This window comes from Ixodes scapularis, unplaced genomic scaffold, assembly GCF_016920785.2.
Source record: "Ixodes scapularis isolate PalLabHiFi unplaced genomic scaffold, ASM1692078v2 PGA_scaffold9__187_contigs__length_104089568, whole genome shotgun sequence".
Classification (NCBI taxonomy): Eukaryota; Metazoa; Arthropoda; class Arachnida; order Ixodida; family Ixodidae; genus Ixodes; species Ixodes scapularis.
In genome coordinates, this window is record NW_024609884.1 from 74,747,415 (window position 1) to 74,774,653 (window position 27,239).

Sequence of the window (27,239 nt, forward strand, 5' to 3'; positions counted from 1 at the left end):
TCTGAATGCGAACAACACTCTTCACTAAGCCGATAGAGTACTGCCGCCGGCGTGCCACTGTACCTTACTAGTTTTAATATTGCGTATAGAAGCAAATGCAATAGCTGTGCGCTTGCGTTAGAGTTGTGTGCTGCACGCTGCACGTGCGCATCGTTGCCATGCGCCAACCTAACACCGCAATTGTGGGCTCCATGCACGCGCAATGTGGAACACGCAACGCTAATGCAAACACAAAGTGCTTGCGTTTCGCTCGTATACGAAATACTAGAACTCGCTACTGTTTCACCGGTTTTTCAACGCCAATGTAACATATACTGCAGTGAGGAGACGTGCAAGCGGGTAGGCGCTCCCTCGAACTGGAAGGGCTGCAACTGGCAAAACAGCGCCGCGTAAAAATTACTGAAAATGAATGTTTTGGGTAGTTTTGCAATTAAACGAGAACAACGGAATCAGTTTTTTCGTATTTCGGGATATTTGGTCCGGAAGAATTAGCGGCAAGTTTGGAAGTTTTGCTGATTGCCAAAAGTCGAGACACAATTAATGTAATTTTATGTGAATTTCTTAAACTACCTGGAATGTTCAGACTAGTTTTATTTCAAACTTGCTAATTAAGAATGCTGAATTTGGCACCAGTGAGTGGGTGCACTTGGCACCAACTTTCGGTTTGAAATTAGATTATAATCAACAAATTATATTAGAGTTTGAAATATTATTTATTAAAATATTTTAATTGTATTATTATTAATAAATTGCCGTAATGTAGGCAAAAAGCACCATAATTACAAAAATACACCATTTAACCATAATCGTCTTTACAGATGGGTTTCATTTTTGTTTTTAGCACATGAAAAACCTAACATTGTTATCAATATAGACATAAATACTTGATGCAATATAAAATCATATGCGTAATGCGTTGCTTTAAAGAAAACAAAAAAACTTTGCATGACTTGAATTTTGGTTTTGGAATTTTGTAGTAAGAACAGCCTTTCTTCATTTATACCCGTTTTGTGAAATATTCTAAACTCATCACCAGTTGCAATATTTTGTAAAATTTGTACTAAATGCCCCAAAACCCATTAAAGGGCCCACAGGTCATTATTTCAAATGACCTTTATCCGAGTAAAGAAAAAGCTCCAAGAACACGCAAATACCAGCGCTGACATGTTCAACAAATGCAATATACTGCTACCTGTAAGGTGTATGGAAGACCCTCTCTTCAAAGGGACACTGAACTCTCCACATTTTTAAAGGGGCGGTGCAACAATTTGGGGACTGGCTAATTAATTGCGGGAATTGATCCTGGCCACATATAAAACGAAGGACCGAAAACTATTCTTTCCTGCTTGCCCTAGTTTTCATTAAAAACATAAAAGAAATTGGTATCTCTGGCACCCCTCAACTCAACATTGAAGCGGCACCAGCTTCGCCTGTGACGTCATTCGGAGTGGCGTTGGTTTCCGGTTGGGTTTTTCTGGCTTCCGTTTCCCCAGCGCTCGCCGGCTCGCCGGGCTCGCCGCTCTCCCGCCGATTCCCGACCAACATGGCGGCATGGGCGGACGGCCTGAGCGACGTCGAGCGCAAGATGCTTGCGACGCGGCGGGCAGTCGAAGTCGAGACACCAGGAACAATAACGATACTACGGACCACGACCAACGCACTCCGTCGAGCGAGGGAAACACAAAACGTCCGGGTTGCTCATGTAGCCGTCGTAGGCGCCTCTGGCGTCGACGGATGACGGCGACGGCAGGTTTTGTTGACTTGCGGTAGATGGCGCCACAAATAATTCATACCCTTTTAGCGGCAATATTAGGCTTTTGAAGCGTTTCTGCATGCCTAAACATCAAGATTTTTTTAACTTAACCTTAAATCAAGCTTACAATTGCCTCACACTATCACTTACAAAAACCACTCCGAATGACGTCACACCACATGTTCCATTTGCGGCCACCACGTGGCCGCAGGTTGGGAAAAAAAGGGTTTTTTATTTTGCGATTACGCAGCGAAATATAGTTATTTTGGGGTATGGTGGCACTTTTTCTCTTACTTATGCCGAAGTAAACAATATAAAAAATACAAGCTGCACATTCGTTCAGTGTTAAAATCATTGCACCGCCCCTTTAAGCTGCTGGATCTCGCATGCCCGTCACAAAATAAGTTTTCGCAAACAATTTCTTTAGCATAATGATTACGCTGTGAGGCACATCTTGAGGTAGGAGAGAAACCGAAATGAACACCTATACCGAGATATTAAATCCAAAATAGAAGCAAGTTTCCGTTTCGTTCCCGAATTGATAAGTGCCTCCTGGCGTAAGTATTACGCTAAACACCGGTTTTGTTTTCAGAATAAAGAGGTGACTTGCACGCATAACACCTTAGCTTCCTGGTATACACCTTTCCAAAAAACACTCGACCCCAGGGGTCACAAACCGCTTTCGAGCCCAGTCACTGAGTTTGAGGCTAGACTCTCACCGGTGTCCCTCCTAACCCTAACCGAGTGGACTGTGATTTCAATAGGCGCAGCCTGCGTAGGCGCAGTTTCAAGCGCTGCTGGCGGCTAAATTCTCGTTTCTTCCGGCAATATTTTGTGTTTCATTGTACATGTGTTTTCCCGAGGGCATTGAGAAAGCATTGTGCCACACTGAAAAAAAAACAAAAAAAACTGTAAACTGTTTTTGTTGGGTACGCGCGCGACAGAACGAGTGCGACTGGACTGTATAGTTCTAGTTATTTGTTTTTTTCTTACGATCAGTTTTGACGGCGCCGCGGGGTTTGCCGCATGTGAAGCGACAAAGCGCTTTGCTGTCAAAAATAAATTGCAACAGAAGACGGCCGAAAGGCATGCATTTTTCACGCTTACAAATAATGTGTTTACCGATGGACAGGTCACGGACATACAATTGAGGAAGTGGTAACATTAGAACAATATATCGTACATACCACACGACGCAGCGTTATCCAAAAAGAATTTATTTGAGAAAGATCTCAAATAACACAGTCACAGTCGACGACAGTCACATCTTGACGATCGGACGGAATCCGAGATGACTTCGTTTGGGGCACGTTTCGGGGAGAGCTTCCTCTTTTTCACAACCGCAACAAGGCAAAGAAACAAACGCGACTGACCCGTTTCTCACCCCAACCCGGGCAACTATTTTTGGAGATGTCTGAGGATTCTACACGGATTATCTCTGGGAGGGGGGAGAACAATGTTCGCAAAATCGCGTCGAGGGTCGTTCGACGTCCTTCACCTGCTTCGTTTCCCGTGAATGTCGAGCAGAAAAGCTTGAATGACAGGAACTTACCAGCCTTATTTCTCACAATGGAAGATAACACAAGAAGGGTAGGCAGCACGCATAAAAAAAATGAAGTGGAAACTTTCAAGAGACCGAAAAAACGTCGAATGCAAAACAGCTAAAATGCATGTAGAGAACCGCGCTGAGCGGGTCTTCACAGTCCCGGAGAGTGGCAAAAAACTTCTAGCTGATAGAGGGCGCGAGAGTCGTACCAGCCGCATCAGCATCAGCAACATGGCGGCGGCCTAGGAGCGTTTTTTGGAAAGGTGTATAAGAGGAGATAATTTGTGTCAGTCAGTGAAGGTAGCATACTAGACAGGGCCCAGCAACTGGTATGTGAGCACGCATCTCCAACCCTCATTATAATCACCATTTTTTGCGCCATTAAACACCTAATCATCAATCAATCAATCATAATCACCATTTTGGAAAACAACTGGTGCCACTAGTAGACAGTTGGAGTCGCAAATACTCTGTGCACACCCAAGCTGAAACTGTGGTGGGAGCTACATGCCTGCTGGATCAATCAGCCGCCTCCCTCTTATCACCCGAGCCGGCTCTTCACGCGTGGGTATGGGCGGGAGCGCGACGACGTGGCAAAAGAGAGGTGTACGACTGGTCCAACAAAGACGTAGGTACCACCGCTGTCTCAGCTTAGGGGTGAACGGACTACAGACACGGTTTGTTTGGAGCAGAGACGTCACACATGATCAGTAGCATCCAAGGGTGCCCAAGCCCGTCCAATAGCGTCTTAGTTTTAATGCAAAAGCATTTGCTCCCCCATGGAGTGCGCCAACGTCACCAGCTTCGAAGCCGTGCCAAATAGCACCTAAAGTCGTTTCTCCAAGTGAAGCCAAAATCTGATGGATTTCGGCTTCGGTCCCATTGGCTGGCGCGTGTCATAGTTTCAAGAAACGAGCTCCCAGTGGCTGCTGCGCATCAGTTTCAACAATCGCTACCCCATGGCGCTGCATGTCCGCGAGGCAGTGCTCCACGGCTCCACGTCCAAGGTCAGCGCGGCTAGGACAGCGCGTGCGCTTGACCGTCGACGCAAGTACGCCGCAGACGAAATAAGGGAGCAGAGGAACAACATGCATGCTTTCGCATTCACAACTCATAAGAAGTGCTTAGGTGCACCTCGAGCCTTTTTGATCGTTTTTTGGCATCGTTGGGGGCGTCCCTCCAAACCAGAAGTTTCCCCCGGCTTTGCCTGTGGTAGCGTGATGTCACTTCCAAAAGCTTCCTACCTCCATGCTCTGTACCCTTGATGCTTCCGACAACTGTCGAAGGTAAATACAACTAAGCAAGCAGCTCAGGGCATCGTCTGCAAATACTGCCGTAGATTGCCCGAAACAGCTTTTCTTTTTGCTTTTCTGAACGAGGCAAGTTTATCTGTTGATATTTTCACTCCATGCTTCCATCACCTAGCCAGACCTCTGCAGTAAATCGCAGCGCGATACATTAGAAACCGATTTCTGTGGACCGTCTAAAGTCGGTTTGAAGCATTTGTATACATGCTGTGCAACATTCTTGATGAATGTAACTGATGAAAAGATGCAATATATTTGGGCTAGTTCGTGAGACTAGGATAGCTAAAGTATAGGAGTACCGAGGGAGCAACCAACAAGTAGAACAAATGAATGGCGCTCTCCAACTGTTAATTTCGTCTTCTTGCTCGTTGTCTCTTGGCTCTGCTATAAACGGGCGAGGAGTGAGCACGTGCCATACAGCAAACACCACAAGCTACGCAGCAGTGAGGCACATGGCAACATTTGCTTCAATGCTCTTACTGCCTTACTTGGAGGCATAGCTTGAGGCATTTGCCAAGTTAATATAATGCGTGCGCCACATGCACCCCGAGCTCACTGCTAGCTCAGCTGTGGTCAGAGACCTCTGGTAGGGATAATACTCGACGACTTCAGCGACTTCAAGGCTTCGATCATAAGCAAGTCAAATCGAAGCCTGACACATGTTTTTATGCACAAACAGACACCGTCGACGATGTTAAACCAACATAGAGCTACCAAGACCAAAGAATCTGAAGCTTGGTGGGTGTGTTTCATCATTTTCAGGGCAACTTCCCAGCGAATTTGGAGGCGAGGAACGTTGTCAGCACGTTGTTGAGGCCGAACGAATACCAATACAGAAGTTCAGCTTGACCACTGATAGCTCTAATCTTTTTATGGTATGTGACCATTGGCACTCCAAAATGTTTCAATGATGCAACTTCTTAGACTAACAACAGTAAAATAAAGAAGGAAGACACCTCTAAAAGGATTGTTACAAAAGCTGCCCTCTCGTACCACTGAGAAGCGGAGGATTCTCTGCACGGATGTGGCATGTTCTTAAAAAAAACCATTACATATATGAGGTACAAGAGCTTTAGGGTAAAAAAATGTATGACCAAGAGTGGGAAACATAATCTTGAATTACGGTAACTCTGAGTTGTACCAATTCAATGTTTGATAACAGGGCTACGTGATACCATATATTAGAAAACAAATATATCTACCTAAAAAAACCAAGGAAGCGCCGCCCGCACGCACGCCTGCCCCCCCACACTTTCACTGAAAACTGGGTTGATCTAGACGTGGGTACTTGCCCTGTCAAATTGGGCACTTAACAAATAGACCCTTTCTTCAAAGGTGCCGTCATGTTGAATTGTCGTCAATTCCAGTATGGACGAAAACATTATTTTGCTGTCGCCACGCCAGTAGAAGACACTTAGGACATAAGCGTAACCGTCACACATTATCGTTTTGCCTCCCCCTTATTTTTTTACTAGTTGCAGGTTGAAACGTTTTAGTATTTTTTCGTCGCAGATACCCGATACGCCTATTCGGTGGCTGGGGACGAGAGTACACAGAAAAGTCCTATAATTTGCAGAATTTCCAAGTTCGGGAAATGTTAATGGTTGGTGCTTGAATGAAGTGGGCGCTTCCACGGTATTTTACGAAAGACTCAAAAAAACAAATTTTTGTGAGGTAACATAGTTTAAATTTAGAGTAGCGTCCTTTTTGGTACCCAGCAACGTTACGCTTGTAACCGCTAACTACAATATAAATCCAAAACTGCAAAAACTGAAATGAAACCTATTTCATAAAAATACCGATAGCCCCAACCGTAACCAAACTATTATTATTCTCAGTTTGAGACCCTGTAAGGCACATCGCAATTCCTTCAAAATAGAGACATATTATTGCAGTGTGCACCACTGGCTATCAGGACGAAAGCAACCCAATGCGGCTGACAGCCACGATTCACAAAAAATGCTGCAACACTGACATCGTAGCACCCACAAGCAATAAATTCACTTCAACAAAAAACTTTGTTTTTGAAATTCGTTTTTTTTTTAATGTTAGGTGAGCTTTTTTTTTCTTTTTTTTTTTTATGTGCAAAGATATAAGAAAAGCAAGGCCTATGGGTTATACCAGTCCAAGAAGAGCAACGAAAATGATAACACCAAGAGGAAGAACAGAAGATAAATCCGGAAGCCAGCATTGTTCTTCATGGCCTGCAAAAAAATACAAGAACCATGAAATGAGTTTTCGATTTGAGCCACGCACCATAAAAAAAAATCATGTAAAATAGCAAAGAAAAAAAAAAATTTTGCAAACTGATCCCAATACACATCATGTAATAACACAGGTCAAACAGAACAAAAGTAGCTGTGTGCAAATAGTGAAATTTCAAGTCGAATCAAATTAGAATCGAATGGCGCCGAATATAAGTCTCAATCGAACACTGAATACTAAACCTTTTATTTGGAATGTACAAAAACTAAACAGAAACCGCACAGACCAAAAAAGAAACATCTGTGCGCTTATTCGATTGCAGGCACACTGAATGAAGGCGGCTAGAACGAATAAAAACAGCGTTGTTGACAACAACTTGCCAACGACAATAATAGGTCGCGGCAGAAGAATGTGCTCACCCATTCACATGTCGATACCGAGAGTAGAGTGAACTAGAAAGGATGAGTGGGCCACCGGAGTGCTATTTCTGAAGCCCCGCATGTGGAAAAATTATTAGAGGGAGCTACGAGCGAAGTGGCTTGGATTTGCATAAACAAGGAGTAAACAAGAGCTGCAATATAAGCTCTTGACGAAACGTGCAGATACTTTTTAGCACCATAATGTATTTTATAAACAGTTTCTTTATGAAAAAGGCGTTGCATTCAAATGTCACACTCGACCGGTGTCAAGATTATAGGAACAATAGAGCCCCCGAGCTATATATTTTATATAACCTACACATCACGCGTCTCGTCAATACAAAACGTCACCGTGACTTGACGTGTCGTCACAACGCCATGTGACATCACGACAACGCCTTGACGACAACGTCGTCATCTACATTGACAACTCGCGTTACACAACATCAAGACTGCGTTCTGACGTCGTATCGCGTTGACAATGACGTCGATGTCAACGTTATGTTGACAACGACATTTTTGTCGTCAATGCGATGTCATAAAGATGCTTGGCGTCAGGTCGTCAACGTTGTTGTCGACATGATGCAACTTGAAGTCACGATGACATCCCGACAGCTTCACAATGTCGACGACAATGTTACATGCTCTCAAGACTTCGTCGTGAAGGCGTGTCGACAATGATGTTGGCGAAGGCAACGACGTTACACGACGTCAAGGCTTCATCGTGACGTCGTTGTGACTTGCACTGACGTCAACATCACGCAATGTCAGGACGACGTTAACGTGACGTCTTAAAAACTATGTTAAAGTGATGACGACGTTACGCGACGATGTTAATGTGACATCGTAGCGACGTTTGACGTTGCGTGGGGCGTCGACGTTAACATTGATGTCGTCCTCGGCACGACGCTACAACTGCGTTACAACAACGACTTGATGTCGCACAACGGCGTCGTCCTCAATGCGACGCAATGTCACAACCACCTTACAACGGTGACTTATTTTTGCATAACAGCATCGTCCTTGACACACTACGACGTCACGACGAAAATCCAGGCGAACCAAGCCACCTCCATCGCAGCGCCACCACGCCAACTTTCCACATTCTGAGCTAATAAGCCCACTGATCGTTACGATTACCCCTCTACCATGTCCCCTTAGGCGTACAACTTGCCTGCACAGACCGCTTAAGTGTTCCTTTCACGGCTCTTTTTAAGCAAATCTGTTAAAGGGCAACTCCGCTCCATTTTTACGATTTTTGGGTTATGATCTGTTTAGGCGAAGTCGGCGACCCTGAATTACAAGATATAATTTGTTTTTTGGAAGCGTGTATAGTTTTGCAGATATCGCTTATCCAAGTTTCGTTCCAGCGGCACAGCAAAACTGAAACTACCTGCTGAAGCAGTTTGACAACACTGGTAATTGGCCGCAAATCGACGGCACAACGTAATCTCATTTTGCGCTTCTGAGTCGAAGCAACGACACGACCGACTCAGTCGCACGTGGACTTTCAAAACAGAAGGTAAGTTGCACCTTTTCATTTTACCGCTGCACTTTGTAAATATGCACCAAATGTAGTGCGTGTACCGTATTTACCCGAGCCTTAGTGTGTACCGTATTTACTCGAGTAATAGCCACACTGTTTATGAAGAAAACCTGAGAGTTCGCTTTTCTGTGGAGCACGCAGATTGCCAATCACAGCGATCGACAGCATGATTCCAGCGGTTACAGGACAGAGATAACGTCTTCGTGCGAAGATACCATCTGTGAAGATTGCGTTTGTATGGAGACTCATGTTCTCAATCTAGCTATTCGCTATGTTATTTACGCGCAACGCGATGAGTGGCTGTACGTGTGCTTTGCAGAAAAGTAGACACGAGGGCCTTGTTCATAAATAGTGCAGCTATTACTCTAGTAAATACAGTATTTATGCCGGTCAAAAAACAAATCCGACTGTTATAAATATGACGCGGTCAGTGCCAACGCAGTGTGATTGTATCTGTTTATTGCTCGTGGACCAAAAGAAAAAAATAATGGCAGATAGATGGACAGTTGGAACCCACAAGCGGCCTAAGTTGTTAAAGGGGCAGTACAACAATTTTAAAGGGGCGGTGCAACAATTTGCGGACTTTGGCTAATTAATTGCGGGAATTGATCCCGGCCACATATAAAACGAAGGACCGAAAACTATTCTTTCCTACTTGCCCCAGTTTTCATTAAAAAAAATAAAAGAAATCGGTATCTCCGGCACCCCTCAACTCAACATTGAAGCGGCACCAGCTTCACCTGTGACGTCATTCGGAGTGGCGTTGGTTTCCGGTTGGGTGCTTCTGGCTTCCGTTTCCCCAGCGCTCGCCAGCTCGCCAGGCTCGCCGCTCTCCCGCTCTCCCGTCGATTCCCGACCAACATGGCGGTGCGGCGGGCAGTCGAAGTCAAAGTCGAGGTCGAGAGACCAGGGACAATAACGATACCAAGATACTACAGACCACGACCAACGCACCCCGTCGAGCGAGGGAAAGACAAAACGTCCGGGTTGCTCGTGTAGCCGCCGTAGGCGCCACGGGCGTCGACGGATGACGGCGACGGCAGGTTCTGTTGACTTGTGGTAGATGGCGCCACAAATAATTCATACCCTTTTAGCGGCAATATTGGGCTTTTGAAGCGTTTCTGCATGCCTAAACAACAAGATTTTTTAAACTTAACCTTAAATCAAGCTTACAATTGCCTAACACTATCACTTACAAAAACCACTCCGAATGACGTCACACCACAGGTTCCATTTGCGGCCACCATGTGGCCGCAGGTTGGGAAAAAAAGTGTTTTTTATTTTGTGATTACGCAGCGAAATAGAGGTATTTTGGGGTATGGTGGCACTTTTTTTCTTACTTATGCCGAAGTAAACAATATAAAAAATACAAGCTGCACATTCGTTCAGTGTTAAAATCATTGCACCGCCCCTTTAACTTCGAAAGAATTTGCAGTTTAAAATTTTTTACATTGTTCATCTTACCAAAAAAAACGGAGAAACCACCTCATTCTCTTGCGCGATTCTGCTGCGTAATAGCAAAGAAAAGAACGGGAATATTTCGCGATTCGCAGCTGCGCAGTGGCGGCCACGGGAACTAAAGCGTGACAAGCAATGGGTATAATGTAACAAGTTTTCAAGATGTGCCGTTATGGGCTCAACCTAATGCCATATTTATAGGGTTGTTCGTTTTCGGGTTTTATTTTCTTTTTAATTCGGGGGGTAAAAACCGGGTGCTATTTTTCAAGCTGATAATCAGGGAGAAATCGGGTGTTTGTGGAAACGTTACAAAATTCGGTTTTTTTCGGGTTAAATTTACAAATGTACTCAATAATACATTCATTTTTTTTTTTCTCGGGCCGCATTACGAGCTTTTTAACGCTAATGCGTTAAAATTATGGGTCTGTTTCAAGGTGGTAATCGAGGGGACATCAGGGTTTTCCAGCTTTGATTTCCGTCGGTCGCTTCAAAGCATAAATGGGCAAAATACACGCAAATATGTGTCGAAATACAAATACAGCATACTTTGTCAAAAATGTATTTAATTACAAATCTAATTACATTTCCAAAAAAGCATTTAAGTACAAGATACAAATACAACCCAATGTATTTGGTCTCCTCCAAATACTTTTCCAAATACATTCCTCAAAACTTGCGTCAGCGACTTCAGGGCACTTGCAACAGGTTTCTGGGTCTCCGATTTTAATTTTGCATCGCACACTCGGGAGTTAGTGTGCAAGGCTCAACAGAAATATAATCCCCAAAAAATGTAATCAGCTTGGACGTAATAGGTAAAAAAAATACAGAGCTTCAAGCAGCTTTTTTTGTCGATTGCATTTTGGTATAGACCAACAAAGGACCGAAACGACCAAGACGCACAGCACTAGCTAGAGAATTTTTTATTGTTGCAACTCGCACCAGTTACAAAAATCTGGACGACCCGCGCTTTTAGAATGTTCCAGGCAAAAATATGGATGGAAATCAGGCTGGAAAGCATCACAAGTTGTCACAGGCACTTATTTAGCGAGTCTGCCTGTGAACGTCGATCTCGTCACTATTCTTGCCCTGAACTAGCACCGTAATCACAAAGTCACTAAACGCTTGTGCTTGATTGAGAGACACTGCATTCGGTGCAGAACGTAGTTTTCTTCCTGCTCTGGACAGTGATAATAAATTTGAGGGATGTATTTTTGCTCACAAAATTGTATTTAATTACAATTGTATTTGAAATACCGACGTTTTAGTATTTAAATACACACGTCAAATACATTACCCAATTTGTAATTAAATACAAATGCAAAATACACAATGTATTTGAAATACGTATCTTAAATACTTGTATTTGAAATACTGCCCATCCCTGCTTCAAGGGAAGCACCGCCAACGGAATCCTCCCTTCCCTTAGGTGTCAACAAAAACGCTGGCCGTTCGAGGGACAGTCGTCTTCGATCAGAAACTTTGCTATGGAAAAAGCGTGTTAAGTTTTCTCGATCTGTTTACGCGACTGACTGGCTCGGACGTCGTTCGTGAGAAAGGTTTGACGCCAGCGAGATGCCATGCTACCCGAGAGACCAGGCTGGGCATCGACACCTAACAGCAGTCGGAGGGGGATTGATAGTGCATTCCACAAGCTGCGTGCAGCAGGGCCGAAGCTACGTGGCCGTGCCGAGGCTGTTCAGACTGCGTGCACAGCGGGTGGACGGAAATGTTCCTTCGAGGCCCCAATGCTTATTGTCGCTTTTCTTAGCCTGCCCCCGTAGAATGTCACGATGAGCAAGGCGGTTGGTTGAGAGCCGTGTAGCGTCCACAGTGCTGCACGCAGCTTGCGGAATGAACTGTAGGTCACTGTTGTCCCGAGGTAGGGTAGCTAGCGTGTGTGCACCGCAAACTCCGTACGGCATAAAAATAAATAAGTTGGTTATGTGGTTTTGGAATTCGGGGAAAAATCGGGTTTAACCCGATTCTGCTGAAACATGTTCGGGGTGTAAAAATAAGGTAAAATCGAGTTTTACCCAAAAACGAACAACCCTACATATTTATAAATATTGTAGTTTCAACATGAGTAAATAGGTCAAAAACCTCATGTCATCAACAAAGTTGTACTGTATTCAGTTTTAGTGGCGCCATCTGCCCGAGGTGAAAGCAACTATTCCTCCCTGGAGCCTCACCTCATTATGCTACTACGTCAGTCCAACTTCCTTACATAAAGCCAAGCTCCATGCTCTTCCTCTCCCCCCTCTCCCCTTCTCCACATCGCTCAGACAAACTTTCAAGGTCGCCATGCGAATCTCAAGCAGAAGCCGTGCGTGCTGGGGGCTTTGAAAGAGAACCCAACCGGTCCTTTCCCATCCCCATTGCGGGTCACTGCGCAAGTGACTCGGAAGACGGTGTACGAGTTGAGGGTGGCTTGGAGGTGACCAAAACGTCAACCGTTTGACTTTTTTTTTCTTCTAAAGAACAAACGCTATAGGCAAAATTTGTTTTCAGTTCTTTAATCCAGACGCGACAGGGAACAAATACCACAATTATTTGGCCGAAGTCCAAACATTGTTGCATGGCCCCTTTAAAGGGCAACTCCGCTTAATTTCAAAAATTTTGAGACAGTGGCCGATTTTGCTTTTTGCAGCACTCAAAAACAATCCCCAATCCTTTGTTTCGCGAAAAATAAAATATTTTTTGAGTAATTTTACTCTAGCCAGGATCACAAACCGAAACCGAAACGGTGGCAAAGCCGGACAACATTGTATATTCGGCATCACTAAGCATGTACACCCACGTGATATGCAAGGGGAAGAAGGAGCTCCCCTCTTATCAGGATCCTCCTTTGTGCCTCCTGGATTAGCACAGACGTCGCTATTCTCCTCCCAGAAGATTATAGAAGATTAACCTGTCACTCAAAATTCTTACAAAAGCAGCTTCCCTCTCCTCCTTTTACTTGGTGTTCAAAAGTTTGCGATGTAACACAAGGCTCGCTCAACGAGGCGATCGGCTTATCAGTAGTATCAATAGTCGAGCGCCAGGCCGGTCGAGCGTGTCACTCACGTCTTTCACGGTGCTGGCGCCACCCATGCTCTCCCCAAGAAAAAAAAAAAAATTGAAAAAAAAAAAAAGAAAAAAAAAAAAGAAGCTGTACATGCTTGATGACGTCGCGGACGTGCCGGGAGAAGGAATTTGGAGGAAGCGGAAATGCAGCCGGGCAGTGTTGTCTGGCCCGCACGTCTCATCCAAAACCAGCGGATTCGTGCTTGTCAAACTTTGACAGCGATTTTAATGAACTTCTAGGCGGAATTCCGTCGTAATAATTGCCATGGGGGTTTTGTGGATGATAAGAAAGAGAACAGTATAGTTTTGCACTACTGGAAAAGAAGCGGAGTTGCCCTTTAAAGCTAAGGTGCGTTTATGCGTACGTTAGTTAGATCTGCTGCGACCCGCTGAGACCAGCCGCTCGTGCTGGGGTAGCCGGCGGATAACATATGCGTACAGCGACGGCACCGCGTCGTTCTTCAAAGACGCATGTTTCACGGAGAAACTCGCAGCAGTCAACGGTTGCAGATCCAGTGTGTAGGTGTCTGGCGTAAAGCGCTAGGAGCAGAGCTTCGCGATAGAGTAGTCGACGGTCTTTCGAAGTCTATTCGGTAAATGACACCGACTCACATCTTGTGCCTCTTCCGGTCTCTTGGGAACTGGTAGAACCGCAGCTCCTGGTTGCGTACCAAATTGCTGGTGCAACCCACAGCACTACAAGTCGTGCTCGGCATTGCCCAACGTGAGTCTGGCAAGTCTCTCCGGCTCCGCAATGTGCGTGAGCGAGCAGCACCGATTCGCTCTCTTCAACGCAGTCGCAGAAGCTATACTGGAGTTAAATGAACTGCCAGGACGCAAATAAAAATAGAGGAACACAGGATAACGCGGCAAGCACCTCTTGCCGTCAGCAGAATTGAAGAATACTACAGGAAACAAAGCGTTTGCGGCGTCCATACGAGAGCATAGGACGAAACCTACATCATTGCTCAGTGTTGCTTCACTAGCTCACCCGGTGCCAGCATTGCTCACCCACTGTCGGGCTGCTAACCCAGCCGGTAGAACATTTTTAATATTGGTTTTAATCGGGAATGTGGCGTCGGTTGGACGTGATATTTTGGGTATCATCGTATTTAGACCAACTAAAGTGATATGAGCCATTTCTATGGGGTCGACCTTTTGAGTAAAGTTGCCCTTTAAATGGGTTATGACAGGAAAATTAAACAGATAGATTATTCTTGAAATGGAATACTTATAGGCTACTTAGTATATACACCAAGTTACTCGATTTTCAGAGCTCTAGTAATTGCAATATTCAATTTACGAATTTTTATCATTTTCATCTGGCAACCAGGCAACACTGCTGAAGTTAGTCCCACCATGGTGTCCATAAACCACGTGACCTTGAATACTCTCTCATTCTAGGCGCCCCCATGTTCGCCAAAGCTCTCATCGCCGCGGTACTAGCGGTACAATCAAAACCGCTCCCGCAACTCGGCAACCCGAAAGCTATTCTCGCTCTCGCCCCCGGCCCGTTGACCTTCCACCCTGCATGCGCTTGCGAGATATTCCCGGACGACGATGACCACGGCGAGTTTGTCCTTATCATTGTCGCTGGAGCTGGTCGCCAGCGGGTCGCAGTCAGAATGAACAGCTTCCAACATCTCTTGATAGCAATCACTCTCATCGCTGCTGCGATCAATGTCGAACACTTTGACAAGGCGAGCGATGCCGTAGACGCAATCATAACAGACCACATGCTCGAAACGTGGAAGGTAAACAAGGAAGCTGAAGCTTGAGACGCCAAGAAAGCCAGGTCTGTGAGTGCGTGCAAGGAGACACAGCGCTGGAGGCTGGCTACGTAGCAAGCCTCCCCCCAGCTCCGCCCGGGTCTGCCCCTCCGAGGGAGTTCGCATATAAATCGATTTATCCACAAAACTTTTGCGCTATTTTCAAAACAAATTTAGCAGGATGATAGGAACATACAATGGGTCCTAGCAGTATAGTTATCTCATATTTTATTTTTAGCATGTCAAAACCCCCTTTAAGCTTAAAAAAACAACAAAAAAAAAACACCTGTATAAACAGAACAGCCGTGCCACAATTGAGATGCATAGGTGGATCTAGGCTTCCATACCTGTCGCAACTCCTCGTTGCCATCCTTGACGTTTTCAGTTGCACCTCCGAGCGTATGTGCAATTCTCTCCATCTCTTCATCCTTAGTGAAAAGAGAGTAGAAGCCAATGCATGCTGTGGCTATTGAACAGTGCAAAAATTGAGAAGTATTTAAAAACTATCACTATAAAATGCATCTATAAAAGCTCTAATCGATTAAAAACAGGGAAAAAGAAAATACTGATTTCATAGCAGATTATGCAGAAATAGCTGAAACAAACATACAACTTACTATATAATGCCATAAGCGAGGCATCATAGTTTTTGCTCTACCATTTTTTTCATCAAATGCTGCCAATCTCAGCACTGTGTTAGCCAGTGGACAAAAACAAGACTCGAATTCCATCTCGAGCCTAAACTCCACTTTGCCTTATGATGCGAAGTGGAGTGGAAGCGACGTGGACTGCAGTGGACGCTACGAGCCATCAGAGCCAATCCAATGCAGCGTCACACAACCTACGTAGTCACATGATACATTCACAGCATTGAATTGGCTGAGACGGCATGTACTATCCACTGTGATCCACCGTAACGTGCAACAGAATAGAGACAGAGTGTTCCTTAACCAGGATGGAAAATAAAAATCAAGATGATTTCAATCGCAATTTAAATCATTATTTAAATCACACCAGTTTTACAGTGATGATTTAAATCAAACCTTGCCCTTGATAATAATAAACTTCTTCCCAAACACAAAGTAACTCACCGTGGCAAAGTCCACGCAATGCATGCAGGGAACTAGTTGGCCATGGAGTTTCGGTTTCCATTGTTGGACATGTGGGGTGGTGGGGCCGTGTGTAGGGTCATTGGCGTCGTTGCGTCGTCTCGGTATGTTTCCTCATTGCATCGCACAAATACTAATGCATGTACATGTACGCATTTTCAGAATGTGCTGATCAGAGTCTGATCACATGCTGGACATCGAAAAGTGGAAGGAAAGCTGGACTACATGCTTATTGTATGTTGTGCCGGTGTGCTGAAAATCACGACTTAGTGATGCATGCTAAACATCGCAGATGGCTGCATAGCATCGGCTGGGTTCTTTTATTCCTTTTTTTTTTTTCAATTTATTTTTAGGTGTGTTACTTTTGAATGGGTAGTGAGTCGCTATAAGCCGCCCACTCCAGACTACTGAAATTATGCAGCCTACAGCAAACTGGATGCATACAACTGCAATCCTCGTGGGGGTGGCATTCTTTTTGTTTTATTTTAAACTTTTATTTTAATTACTTGCCGGTCTCGTCTGTACTTAGCGTCACTAGAGAGTTTTAGTAGATCGTGTTTTTAGGCAACGCTATCTGTAGGAGCTAGCGCTATTGCAGGAGCTCGCGCTGCCACTTCGAAGCATGCTCTGAAGCGCACGCCCGGAGTGGTAGCGGGCCTCTGAAGACGGTCTATTAGAACTCACTATCTTAACATGGTCTAAGCGCAAAAGCTACGAGCGCGAGTGGATAGCATTGACAGGTGGCCCAGCTGCTCGAGCACTCGTGGAGCCGAGCCGCCGTTCAACTCAAGGAGCACACACTCGTAGCCTTTGCGCTTACCCACGTTAAGAGGGGACACTGGCTAGATGTTTAGCTTCTGAACTACTAAAGTGATCGGAATAAAGTTTGAAAGGGAGATTGAACATCAGATGAATGTGTATTGTGCAAACTTTCAGCTTTCTGGGACAATTTTACATACCTGAATAAAAAGATGTGTCACTCTTTGTTAAGAAATCTATTATATACAAATGAAGCTATTAAGCACCATTTTGACTGCTTGAATATAAAGTGGCAGATGTGGGACCTCGGGCTATCTTGTTTTTATAACTCAAATGTAAATATTTCAGGAAGAGTTATTACCTCAAAATATGAGATGCACATCTGTCCTATGTCAATATTTGAAAACATTTTTTTTCTCTATGAGGATTTCTACTAAAACAAAATAAAGTAGACAGCTCGATTCCCCACTAAATTTCAATTAAGAAACATCTTGATTGTGGTATCAGAATACTTTTACTTTCGAACAAAAAATTCCTTCGTATGAAATTCGTGGTATAAAATGGAACTGAGAAAAATGCATTCAAACATTAAACTTCTTCATTTCGTTACTGCCTCACAATGTGTTGAAAATATTTCATATCAATGTAACTATTTGGCTTATGGTTGTGAAATTTAGTGCAAGGGTGTATAATGGTAGTTTCTAAAACCGAAAACCTCAAATTTGAAAAATGTATTTTTCTTTTTTATTTGAAATTCAGGTTTATGTTTTTCCTCAAGATGACACAAAGTATAAATTCGCAATGCATAATAGGAAGCTTTAGTTGATCGTGTTTTCAGGCAACGCTATGTGCAGCTGGAGCTCGCATTGCCACTTCGAAGCATGCTCTGAAGCGTGCGCCCGGAGCAATAGGGGGCCTCTGAAAACGATCTGAAACTCACTATTAAGTTATTTATTTATTTATTTATTGTTTGCAAGTGCTTGCACTACGAGGTTTAAATATAGATTTGCAATGCAACAGAAAACGCGATTGTGTTCGCACCATCCTATCAATCATGGCTGTTTGCACACTGCTTGGGAGATCATAAGCGGCCGCTACAGTGTCAACCTAAGTTTTACAGAAAAGCTCCACTGCAGGTTGCAAGATAGGAGATTTCGTCAGAGGAAAACATTTCGGCACAAGTGTACGTTGTTGCCACGTACGCGCACAAATGCTAAAAGCGCTGATCCCCATGTGAAAAGAAGATTTCGATCGGTTCCGAGGCAGACTTTGTTCTTTGAATTTAGTACTGAAACCACTGTAACGCCGTAACCCCGGTAGTCAGATCATTTACACCGCAAAGCTTGGTACTGAGTACTGAAAGGGGCACTTACTGCATCAGGATGCAATATAATCGGAAGGTTGTGCACGGTTCGCCGTCGGTGCCGCATGCATCGATGCGTTGACCCAAACCAAACCATATGGTCCACCACTTCGCCCACTCCTGGCCAACTAGTTGCCAACATGCAACGCTCGCGCAGTGTTGCTAGTGTTGCATGCAGTGATTTTTAGAAGTTTATTCCCAAGTATTTATTTTAATTCCAGCTTGTCCCTCATTTTATGCTCTCTACAGTCTAAACTCATTACAACAGACCTGGTTACAACAAACATTTGGATATAACATAGTACCACTTTGTGCAGTTCGGTTGGCTTTCCTCTACATACCATTGACTCAACTTCATATCTGCATACAACATACTCCACTTACAACAGACCGAAATCTTGGTCAAAATCAAGGTCTGTTATAACGAGCTTAGACTGTATGTGCATTTGTTTTGTATCTCAATCAAATAATCATAGAGGAAGAAAGACTGTAGCAGGCTGAACACGAGCGAAAAGCAGAGCTCTTCTGCACAAATCAGAATGTTGACCGTTCTTTCTACTTTCCATTTCGTTCATAAGTTACATGGTGTTTTATAACAAGCGAATCATAACACGAAAGAAAGAAACAAAAACAAGCGAAGTGATGCCACATTGTGAGCAAATCAACATGTCAAAAAATGCTATTAAAGCTTCATACTAACTAAAAAAAAAGTCAAGCTGCTTTTACTGTAGTATGGTGGAATTTACATCAATAAAAAAGTTGTTAAAGTGTACTTGAAATGTACAGTAGTTCTTTTGTCCACATTGCTCTCAATAATCTGATGGATTGATCAATTAATCTGCCATGTTTAAAAAGGCATCTAGGGATAAACAATTAACATTTTTTTTAGCTACAGTGATTTAAAGGGGCACTGACATATCAAAATCGTAATTTATTTTATTATCCTAAACGATTGAAAATGATGCCGGGACATTACCCTCAAAATTCGAAACTTGGAAATTCAGTATTTGTGAATTAAAAAAACAATTTCCAAATGCCGAATTTGAAGTTCCCGCGCGATCCGCGCCAGTGCAGTGAGTCAAATTTTGCGGTCTCCTGCAACTCGACTTTCTTTCGGACCTCCGCACCACGCTGTGAAGCAAAGCGCCGTTGCTACCGCGACCCGAAGAGAGGAGGAGGTGAGCAGGCGGGATAGAAGGAGGCCGGCGCGGGGAAAAAAACGGTTTCTTCCCCGACTCGGCGATAAGCCTCTGCTCGAGCGCCGCCAAGTTGTCCGAGGGAGAACACAAATTCAGGAAGCGGCATCACACCAAAATCTGATTTTTGGTATTTCAAAAAGAAAGGGCGTAGTGCGTTCGTCATTGCGTTAAAAAACATGTTTTACGATTGCCGTTATTAAATGTTATAGAAATGTCGCCTACAAAGCTTCTAAATTTCCTGATTTTTGACGTCACCGATCAAAAGAAGCAAGGAGGTGAGCGCGGGAAATATAAACGCCAAAAATAAAAAGGCGCACGCGCGCGCAAGAAAATTTTTTTTTGCGATGCATTTTTTTTTGCGTGTCTATGACTACAACTTGCATCGTTTTAGACAGTAAAAAATAATACGACCTTTGGGGTGTCAGTGCCCCTTTAAACCAAATTAATCTGGTTTAAATCATCTTATCTAAATCAAATAAATCTGATTTAAATCAAATTAATCTTGACTTACCTAAATTTAAAAACAAATTATAACTTTTTCTTACTTTGTTTTTAACTGGTTGTCTTCTCAAAGCCCCCCATCCTTGCTGTGTGATTGCACGCCTAACCCACATCATTGGACACCAGGCATAGGAAGCACACTTACTTGCTCCAGCACTTTTTCAGTGAACACCTTCTGAAGCTGGGAAATCTCGATCACTCTCCCCTCAATATTCCTGGAAAACATTGCACCAGCTTAAGAACACACAGAAGGATAGCACCAGCAAACCAGTTACCTGACTTCATCCGAGAGAGCATTCAGTTCTTCGTACAGCTTCTTGTTCTCTTGTTCAAACTGAAACAAAGAGGCAAATGGACAGATATAAAAAAAAAACAGTTGATACAAAACAAATTGCAAGTTATTAATTGAATAAGGCTGATATTGCTGCACTCAGGGCCAAGCAAGCAACACTCGGTCACGCACTTCTAGAAGATTCGTGACCGAGCAAGCAACGCTTGGCCATGCACTTTTGAGAACAAGAAACAAAGATGAAATGATAAAAGTTATGCCCCAAGTAAGAATAAACATGAATCTTCTAGAAGTGGGTGACCGAGCTTTGCTTGCTCGGTCCTGAGCGCAGCAATATGTTATGGACCCTTCACTTTTCTAGGGTATGCTTCAAATCAAAAATCCTATTTGTTTGGTGGAGAATACAGGTTTGTTTTTATTGCTTTTTAAGGTTACTTGATTGTGTTTTTCTACTGGTTGTGACATGAGACAATTGAGCTCTATAAACAGTGGTAGAATGCAAGTTAGAGTATAGCCAGATGCCCTCATCCTGTCAGTGACTGTTTAGCAAAAAAAAAATGTGGCACTGCAAACAAACCAATAAGATAAACTTTGGAGGGCTGTGTGCATTCACCACAAACTGGCAGAGAGTGGAACTGCACTATGGAAGTTCCTGCATGAAGAAGTGAGTGCTACAAAAGCACATGTGCATTTACCAAACAATTGTAAGCAACTAAGCATACCTTTGGGTGCTCTCTTAAGGTATGGGTCATATACTAGATAACATTCTAGAAATAAAAAATGTTCTAATACAAATCACGTTCATCTTGCGCTCGGTGCCGGGTTGAGGGGCTAATAGTAGCAGACAGTGGTATTTTTAAAGTTGATTTTACACCGACATAGATGTTTTTTGCATTAAAAAAAAGGAAGCTAAATTGCAGACAGATTAATTGGCAGTATATAACCATGCAATTATTTAGTAAACCAGTTTCGGCACTTCAACAGAAGTTTCCAAGGTCACAACCAGGGTGTAAGATAGACAGGTGGAGAAACAAGAGCCAAATGAGCGACCGAATTGTGTCCCCTTCGGTTTTCTCTTTTTCTGTGGCGCCATATATGCTGAGCACCGCAAACTCTCACTCCAGGTGGGCGGCCGGTGGCGACCGGCTAAACTGACGGAGATGGTTTCTCATGGATTTTCAATGAAGGACTGTCGTGCTCTCGGTTGATTTTGTGCACTCTCCCATAGAGTTCCATGTAAATCCGATTCCGATTTTTTTTTTCTTCTCGCCGCAGCGCCATCAGTCGCAAATCGGGGGTACCCGCAAGCAGACGAGTACACAATCCGGTCACGGCGCTGCGGTAGGCTTCTATGGGCCGTTTCCCCACCTGTCTATCTTACACCCTGGTCACAACACTCCTTACTTATGCACATTATACCGCAGCCTATCACGTCTCTAGCTCTTACTTCATTTCCAAAGAAAATCATCCCAGGGTATAGCCATATAGACATGGCAGTTGAAAGAAGAAAAATCCCCCCTAACATCTTAATTGCAGAGTATTTTCTGGGCTATAGTCCGCACCTGGTGTATAGTCTGCACGAGCAAATTTGGGGTCAAAAATAAAAATGTTTGCTTAGATGGTCCGCACCTGGTACAGAGTCCGGACCTGGTGCTTAGTCGACACGAATATCTTCTCATACACGAATATCTTCTCATACCTTGACAAATGACTGCTTTCTCAGCGAACGAAGATTGTATTATACATAAATCATCATTAAAATATTTTTTCATTCACAAAATCAGTTACGCCTCGTCATAATGACTGATCTTGAAAAACACAATTCCTGTATAGTCTGCAGGCGTAGAAAGTCCCACACAGCCTAAATTTTCCACTTTTAAAGATGTGTAGCCTGCAGACTATAGCCCGGAAAATATGGCACTACTATTGACCAGGTGAAGGTAGAGAAGCATCAATTGATTCATTGAGATCTTTTTGAACAGCAGTAAAGATGGCTACGAAAAAGAGTGGCATGTGGAGGGCAGGTATAAGCAGGCAATAGATATGCAAGTTTGTTTCCAATTCCAAAAGTCTAAAAGATATTCACGACTGTCTGAAGCTGATTGCTGCAATCCTCGACTGATTTCATTAGAGGCAAGCTGCAGGGAGCCGTTGGTCTTTGCATGGGAAAGAAAGGCCGGCTGCATTGCTAGAGGTTCAGACGCAGCTACAACGCGGCTACAGCCGACTCGGGCACTATAACACCTCCCTGCCAGAGGCAGTCAGGTGCAACACCTTGGAGGCAAACGATTGCATCTCCAACTTCTGAAAGCCTGCTTCGTGTGGACAAACAGCAACAACTCCTGGGTGAGAGGTTGCCCCCCCCCCCTTTTGCTTTGGGGAGTGAGAGCCCTCCCAGTGGCAGTGATGCATGACAGGCATGACAGGACACTTTACCCTGGTGCTTTTCCAGTCTGCTCTCTCACCATGTCGACACACAGTGACGTCGAAACAAGGCAGGCAGGGTGAGACATACCGGCGGTCTCCATTTTCTGAACTGGAGGTACATACTTCACGGAGCTTCTTCATCGGCTGATGAGCTCTCATCCTTTCGATTAAATTCACAGTGAACAGCCTGTATCGGAAGAGCCGGCACTCTGATCGCCACTATTATCAGAGCAATGAACACGCGAAGCGGCAATCTCGCATGCATGGAGTGTCTAGTTTGGAAATTGCCAATAGCCCCAGCAAAGCAAAACACTGGGCAAATATAACATTGACAGTTCTCAGAAGACAACAAAAAGCGGCACCGCTCGGGCTGTGCATGATTTGGCGCTTAGGCGGGAAACTTAAAATGTGCAACTGCCACATGTACGGCGATCAGACTTTTGATCGTGATTTCCGATAGACGGCCGAACCGTCTATCAGAGAGACCGAAAAAACATGGTAATTCTTCAGCTAACCACGACACAAAGCCGGGTATCTCAGTGCAGCAGTGTGAATTTCGGCAGTGTGGGGAAACCATCCATCATATCTGACCGAATGCCTACGGGTGCAGTAAGGAAGAAATTAAGTGAGATGGCTACAAGCCCTTTGAATCGAAAAGGAATTTCCCGCAATCCTAAGACTGACAGCCGACATTCCGCTCAATGGGTTCTCAAACTTTTCCATCCCAAAACTTCGATCACTCTCAAATGACTGCCGAGTAACCTCTCCCGGTCTCGGCACGGATACATTCAAGAAGAGCAGAAGCCTACGAGCCCTCTAAACAATTCCCATTGGTACCAGGGAGTGATTGGCTAATAGCTATGCATCCGTGGGTGGCTCGGATCTTTTAAAATTTTAAAGATCTTAAAGTTAAAGTCTCTCGTTTGAGGTCTAAAAGACCTTAAACGAGAGAAACGCTTTACACGGGGGTGGAGACGGGCAATGAGTTTTGAGACCTCGAGGAAAGCTTGAGGGCACTCTGGAGAACCCAGTTTAAGAACCTGCATGCTAAGAGTTCTTCGCTGCCCAAACAAGCTAAGCTTCTTAGCAAGACGTTGGCTGCCACCCCAGGGTTTCCAGCTTTTGCTACCTTTTAAGCTAAAAGTGGATGAAAAAAAATGCCTCGAAACACAGCAAACACCACTAGCATAGCACCTACACACAGCAGCTTCTAGTCTGTGCCACGGAAAGCTGCCGTGCGCAGGGACCTTTAACTGAAGTTAAAACAAAAAGGTGACTCCGAGGCCGGGCCAGGCCTACCCAGCGGACGCACACTTGCGGGGTAAGCGTCAGCCGGCCAGCAGCAGCAAGGGGAGGCTGCTCACCATCTGGAATTCCTCGTACGAGATGACCATGTTCTCATCCCAGCCGTCGAAGGAGAACAGGTCGGGCAGCTCGCCGTAAGGTGCCGCTGTGGGCGGGTTCTCCGCCTGACTCCAGGGAACCTCCTCCCCACCTCCCTCCGCATCGTGCACTGCCGCCTTCTTCCTCTCCGGCTCCAGGCGAGACCTGCACACGTGCGAGAGGAATGGCCAGGCACCACGTGTCGAGGAAAAAGGCTAAAGACCGGCTCCAAGATTGGACTAAGGAATCCTTGGAAGCGCACTAAACTGGATCCCGACTTTGTTTGAATAGGGCAAAACATTCATCCAGACTCTGGCCAAAAATGAAAACGAAACGAAACAAACTGTCTATGTGCCCCGCGTCCCTACAAAAAAAAAAAAAAAAATTAATAAAATGTGACTAAAAATATGGTGCTTTCTCATCTCCCTTGCTGAAAAAACTGCTGGAAGGGAACTCTACCGCGACGCGGGGGTTTCCACCGATCAAAGACATTGCCCGACGCCCTTGACGATTTGGGATACTGATAGGCAGTTGAACACTTTGCCTACAACAAAAATTCTGAAAAAAAAAACTATTTGAAAATACCAATTTTTTTTTATGTGCCCCATAAATTTAGTATGCAATACAAAGGCCAAAAAATTGCCAAAAAATTGTCAAAAAATTTATTGTATGAGAGATCTTCGAACGCACTGCAAAAGAAAAGGGGACTAAAGTTTGGCTTCACTGCATTGCCGCAGACAGTTCACATCACATTGCATGCAAAGTGAACGAAAAACGAGGTGGGGCAGGAGGGGGATTTTTTACTTTGATGCTAGTCCAATGCCTACACGCCGACACAATGTCCTCATCGAAATCGAAGTCATCTGAGCTAAAATCCAATAACTCAGATGCATCGCTCTTGCTGTCCGATGAAAAATTCATTTCCTCGTCTTCCGAATCTGAAGAGACGTCACAATAGTATCTTCGTTTTTGCCCCAATTTTGATGCAAGATCGTCACTATGAGCACAGCGACTAGAAGATGTTGCCACCATTTTTAAATCCCCTATTGCCTGCGTTGGAACAATTTTCCACCAAACTCAGAAATTTACCATGTTTTTATTTTCCGAGACGTGCCATCTATCCACGGCAACGCTAACTAGAAACACGTGGACTAGTCCAGTTCGTACATGCTAGCGTAATGGAGCCCGAATCAACGTTGATGAGCCCAGCTCGTCTTTGGGGGGACCGGTACAAACAGTGTGAACGAACCCAGGTCGTCCATGGTAGGGAAAGGGTTAAAAGGGTCCGGACAGCCGGTGACCACGGAGATGCTTGATTCGCACATTGACGAAGGCCGCCAAAGTTTCGCTACTTCTCGATGCGAGCTTGGCAGGTGTATGTGCCCCAACCCAGCCGACACGAGCGAGCTCGCGTAATACCCGCATTTTGCCCGCACAAAGTTGTTGCAAATAAACCAACCTGTTGGCTACACCAATAGAAAAGAGCCGTTCATGTCCCAGTCACCGCCCGGGAGTCGTGGACTGCTTGGCCACACAGCTGGTTCTCCAGGTGACCAGCAAGTGACATGAGCAAGAGTGTCAAGAGCAGAAAGCCACAGTGATGATGCTGACAGATTTTCTAACGTAGTTGAGCGAGACAAAATGTGGGCATTACACGAGCCACTCGGTGCCAATGACCCCCTCGCTCGCAATAAGGGCTGCTACCAAGAACATTTTGTGTGAGAAAGCTCATGCGGGCCTCGTGATGCCGGAGAGAAGGCATCTGGTTTGTTCGCAAGACCTATCGTCCTGCATTACAGCGAGGGCCTCCGCTGCAGACTCCCAAATTTAGTGGCCCTGCTTACGTCACAGGGACACAAAAAAAACAAAAAAACCCAACCTCATCAACGGGGATGCAAACAAAAGCTCCGTCCTAAAGGCATCCCAGAGGTATGATAGGCGAAATGCTCAGAGTTCTCTAAAAGGGTTCAACAAAACCCCCTCAGCAACGAAGGTTCCAGCCTTAAAGGACGACCCCCTCTACGAGCCAATAACAAATGATTATGGTAAACGAAAATTGCCTTACGAGTGGTCAAGTCCAAAATGTGTTTGTTCCTGAAAATGGCATTGCGCTAAATTGAGCGTGTCAAACGCCGTGCTCAATGTCGCGGTGCAAGGGTTTTTATATAAGAATGTTATCTGTGCCTTGTCGTTCACTAGGCTGCTTCCATAGACTGCAATGATGGTTACATGCGTGCTCTGCAGGAAAGCAGACGCCCGGGCATCGTTAAGAAACAGTGCGGCAGTTATTTGAGCACATACAGCAGCCCCGTGCGTCAGAAAAGGCACACTATCTCAATAGCACATACTCACAGTTTTTGCCGGTCGTACGCCTTTTTCACCCGGATTGCCTTCTGCTCCGTGTACAGATTGCATGCACCTAGAGCAAGAAAGAAATTGGCTTGAAACAAAGTGGCCAAAGCAACAAGGTCACTGCAACCATCACAGTGCTGCATGTGACAATTACGCTTTCCTCTATACTCCCTTCACCCTAAAGATGAGACTACGATGGGAGCTACGTTCCCCCCGGACCAATCAACCGCCTCCCTCTTATCACCTGAACCGGCTCTCCACGTGTGGGTATGGTCGGGAGCGTGATGACGTGGCGAAAAAGAGGCGTATGACTTGTCCAACAAGGACGCAGCTTCCACTGCAGTCTCAGTTTGGGGGTGAACAGGGTATAGCCAAACTCTAGACCAGGGGTCTCACAACCCTAGCCCGCAGATGGACGCGGTCTTTCCACTGACGCTCAGCTCGCAGCCCGCTGCTACAAACGCAAAAATAAGCGGGCGTGTAAAACAATAGCACCACGACGTGACGCACGCTAAAAGCGCAAACGAAGATATAGAAAAAAATGAGAAAAAACTGCAACAAAATGCAAGATCTCTCACCATAATATTGTACATTGTCATTCCCAGCATTATTATTCATAGTTCTCTGCTTCATGTCTGTGTAACTATGATATAATTCCTTAGCGTTCTCATGATTATTGGGCTTAGTGTCTCGTGTCACAACTCTTGCATATTGTCATCAGCAGATCCACCATCCTATGCACTATGATTTATGCCTGGCGAGTTCTCTGGGTTAAAATTATTTTGTAATGT

General features: G+C 44.7%; 1 protein-coding gene across 1 annotated transcript in view; it reads right to left on the reverse strand.

Annotated features, from left to right (window-relative positions):
• Positions 1–6,144: 6,144 nt before the first annotated feature.
• Positions 6,145–27,239, reverse strand: part of LOC8042985 (syntaxin-18) — a 38,171-nt gene continuing 17,076 nt past the window's right edge. Inside the window, exons 5-10 of the mRNA XM_002415924.5 lie at positions 26,449–26,515; positions 24,078–24,261; positions 20,273–20,331; positions 20,143–20,212; positions 15,414–15,494; positions 6,145–6,810 (exon numbers count right to left, since the gene is read on the reverse strand). Coding sequence (XP_002415969.2) covers positions 6,715–6,810; positions 15,414–15,494; positions 20,143–20,212; positions 20,273–20,331; positions 24,078–24,261; positions 26,449–26,515 — 557 coding nt within the window. The 3' untranslated portion in view covers positions 6,145–6,714. The remainder of the gene's footprint in view (positions 6,811–15,413; positions 15,495–20,142; positions 20,213–20,272; positions 20,332–24,077; positions 24,262–26,448; positions 26,516–27,239) is intronic.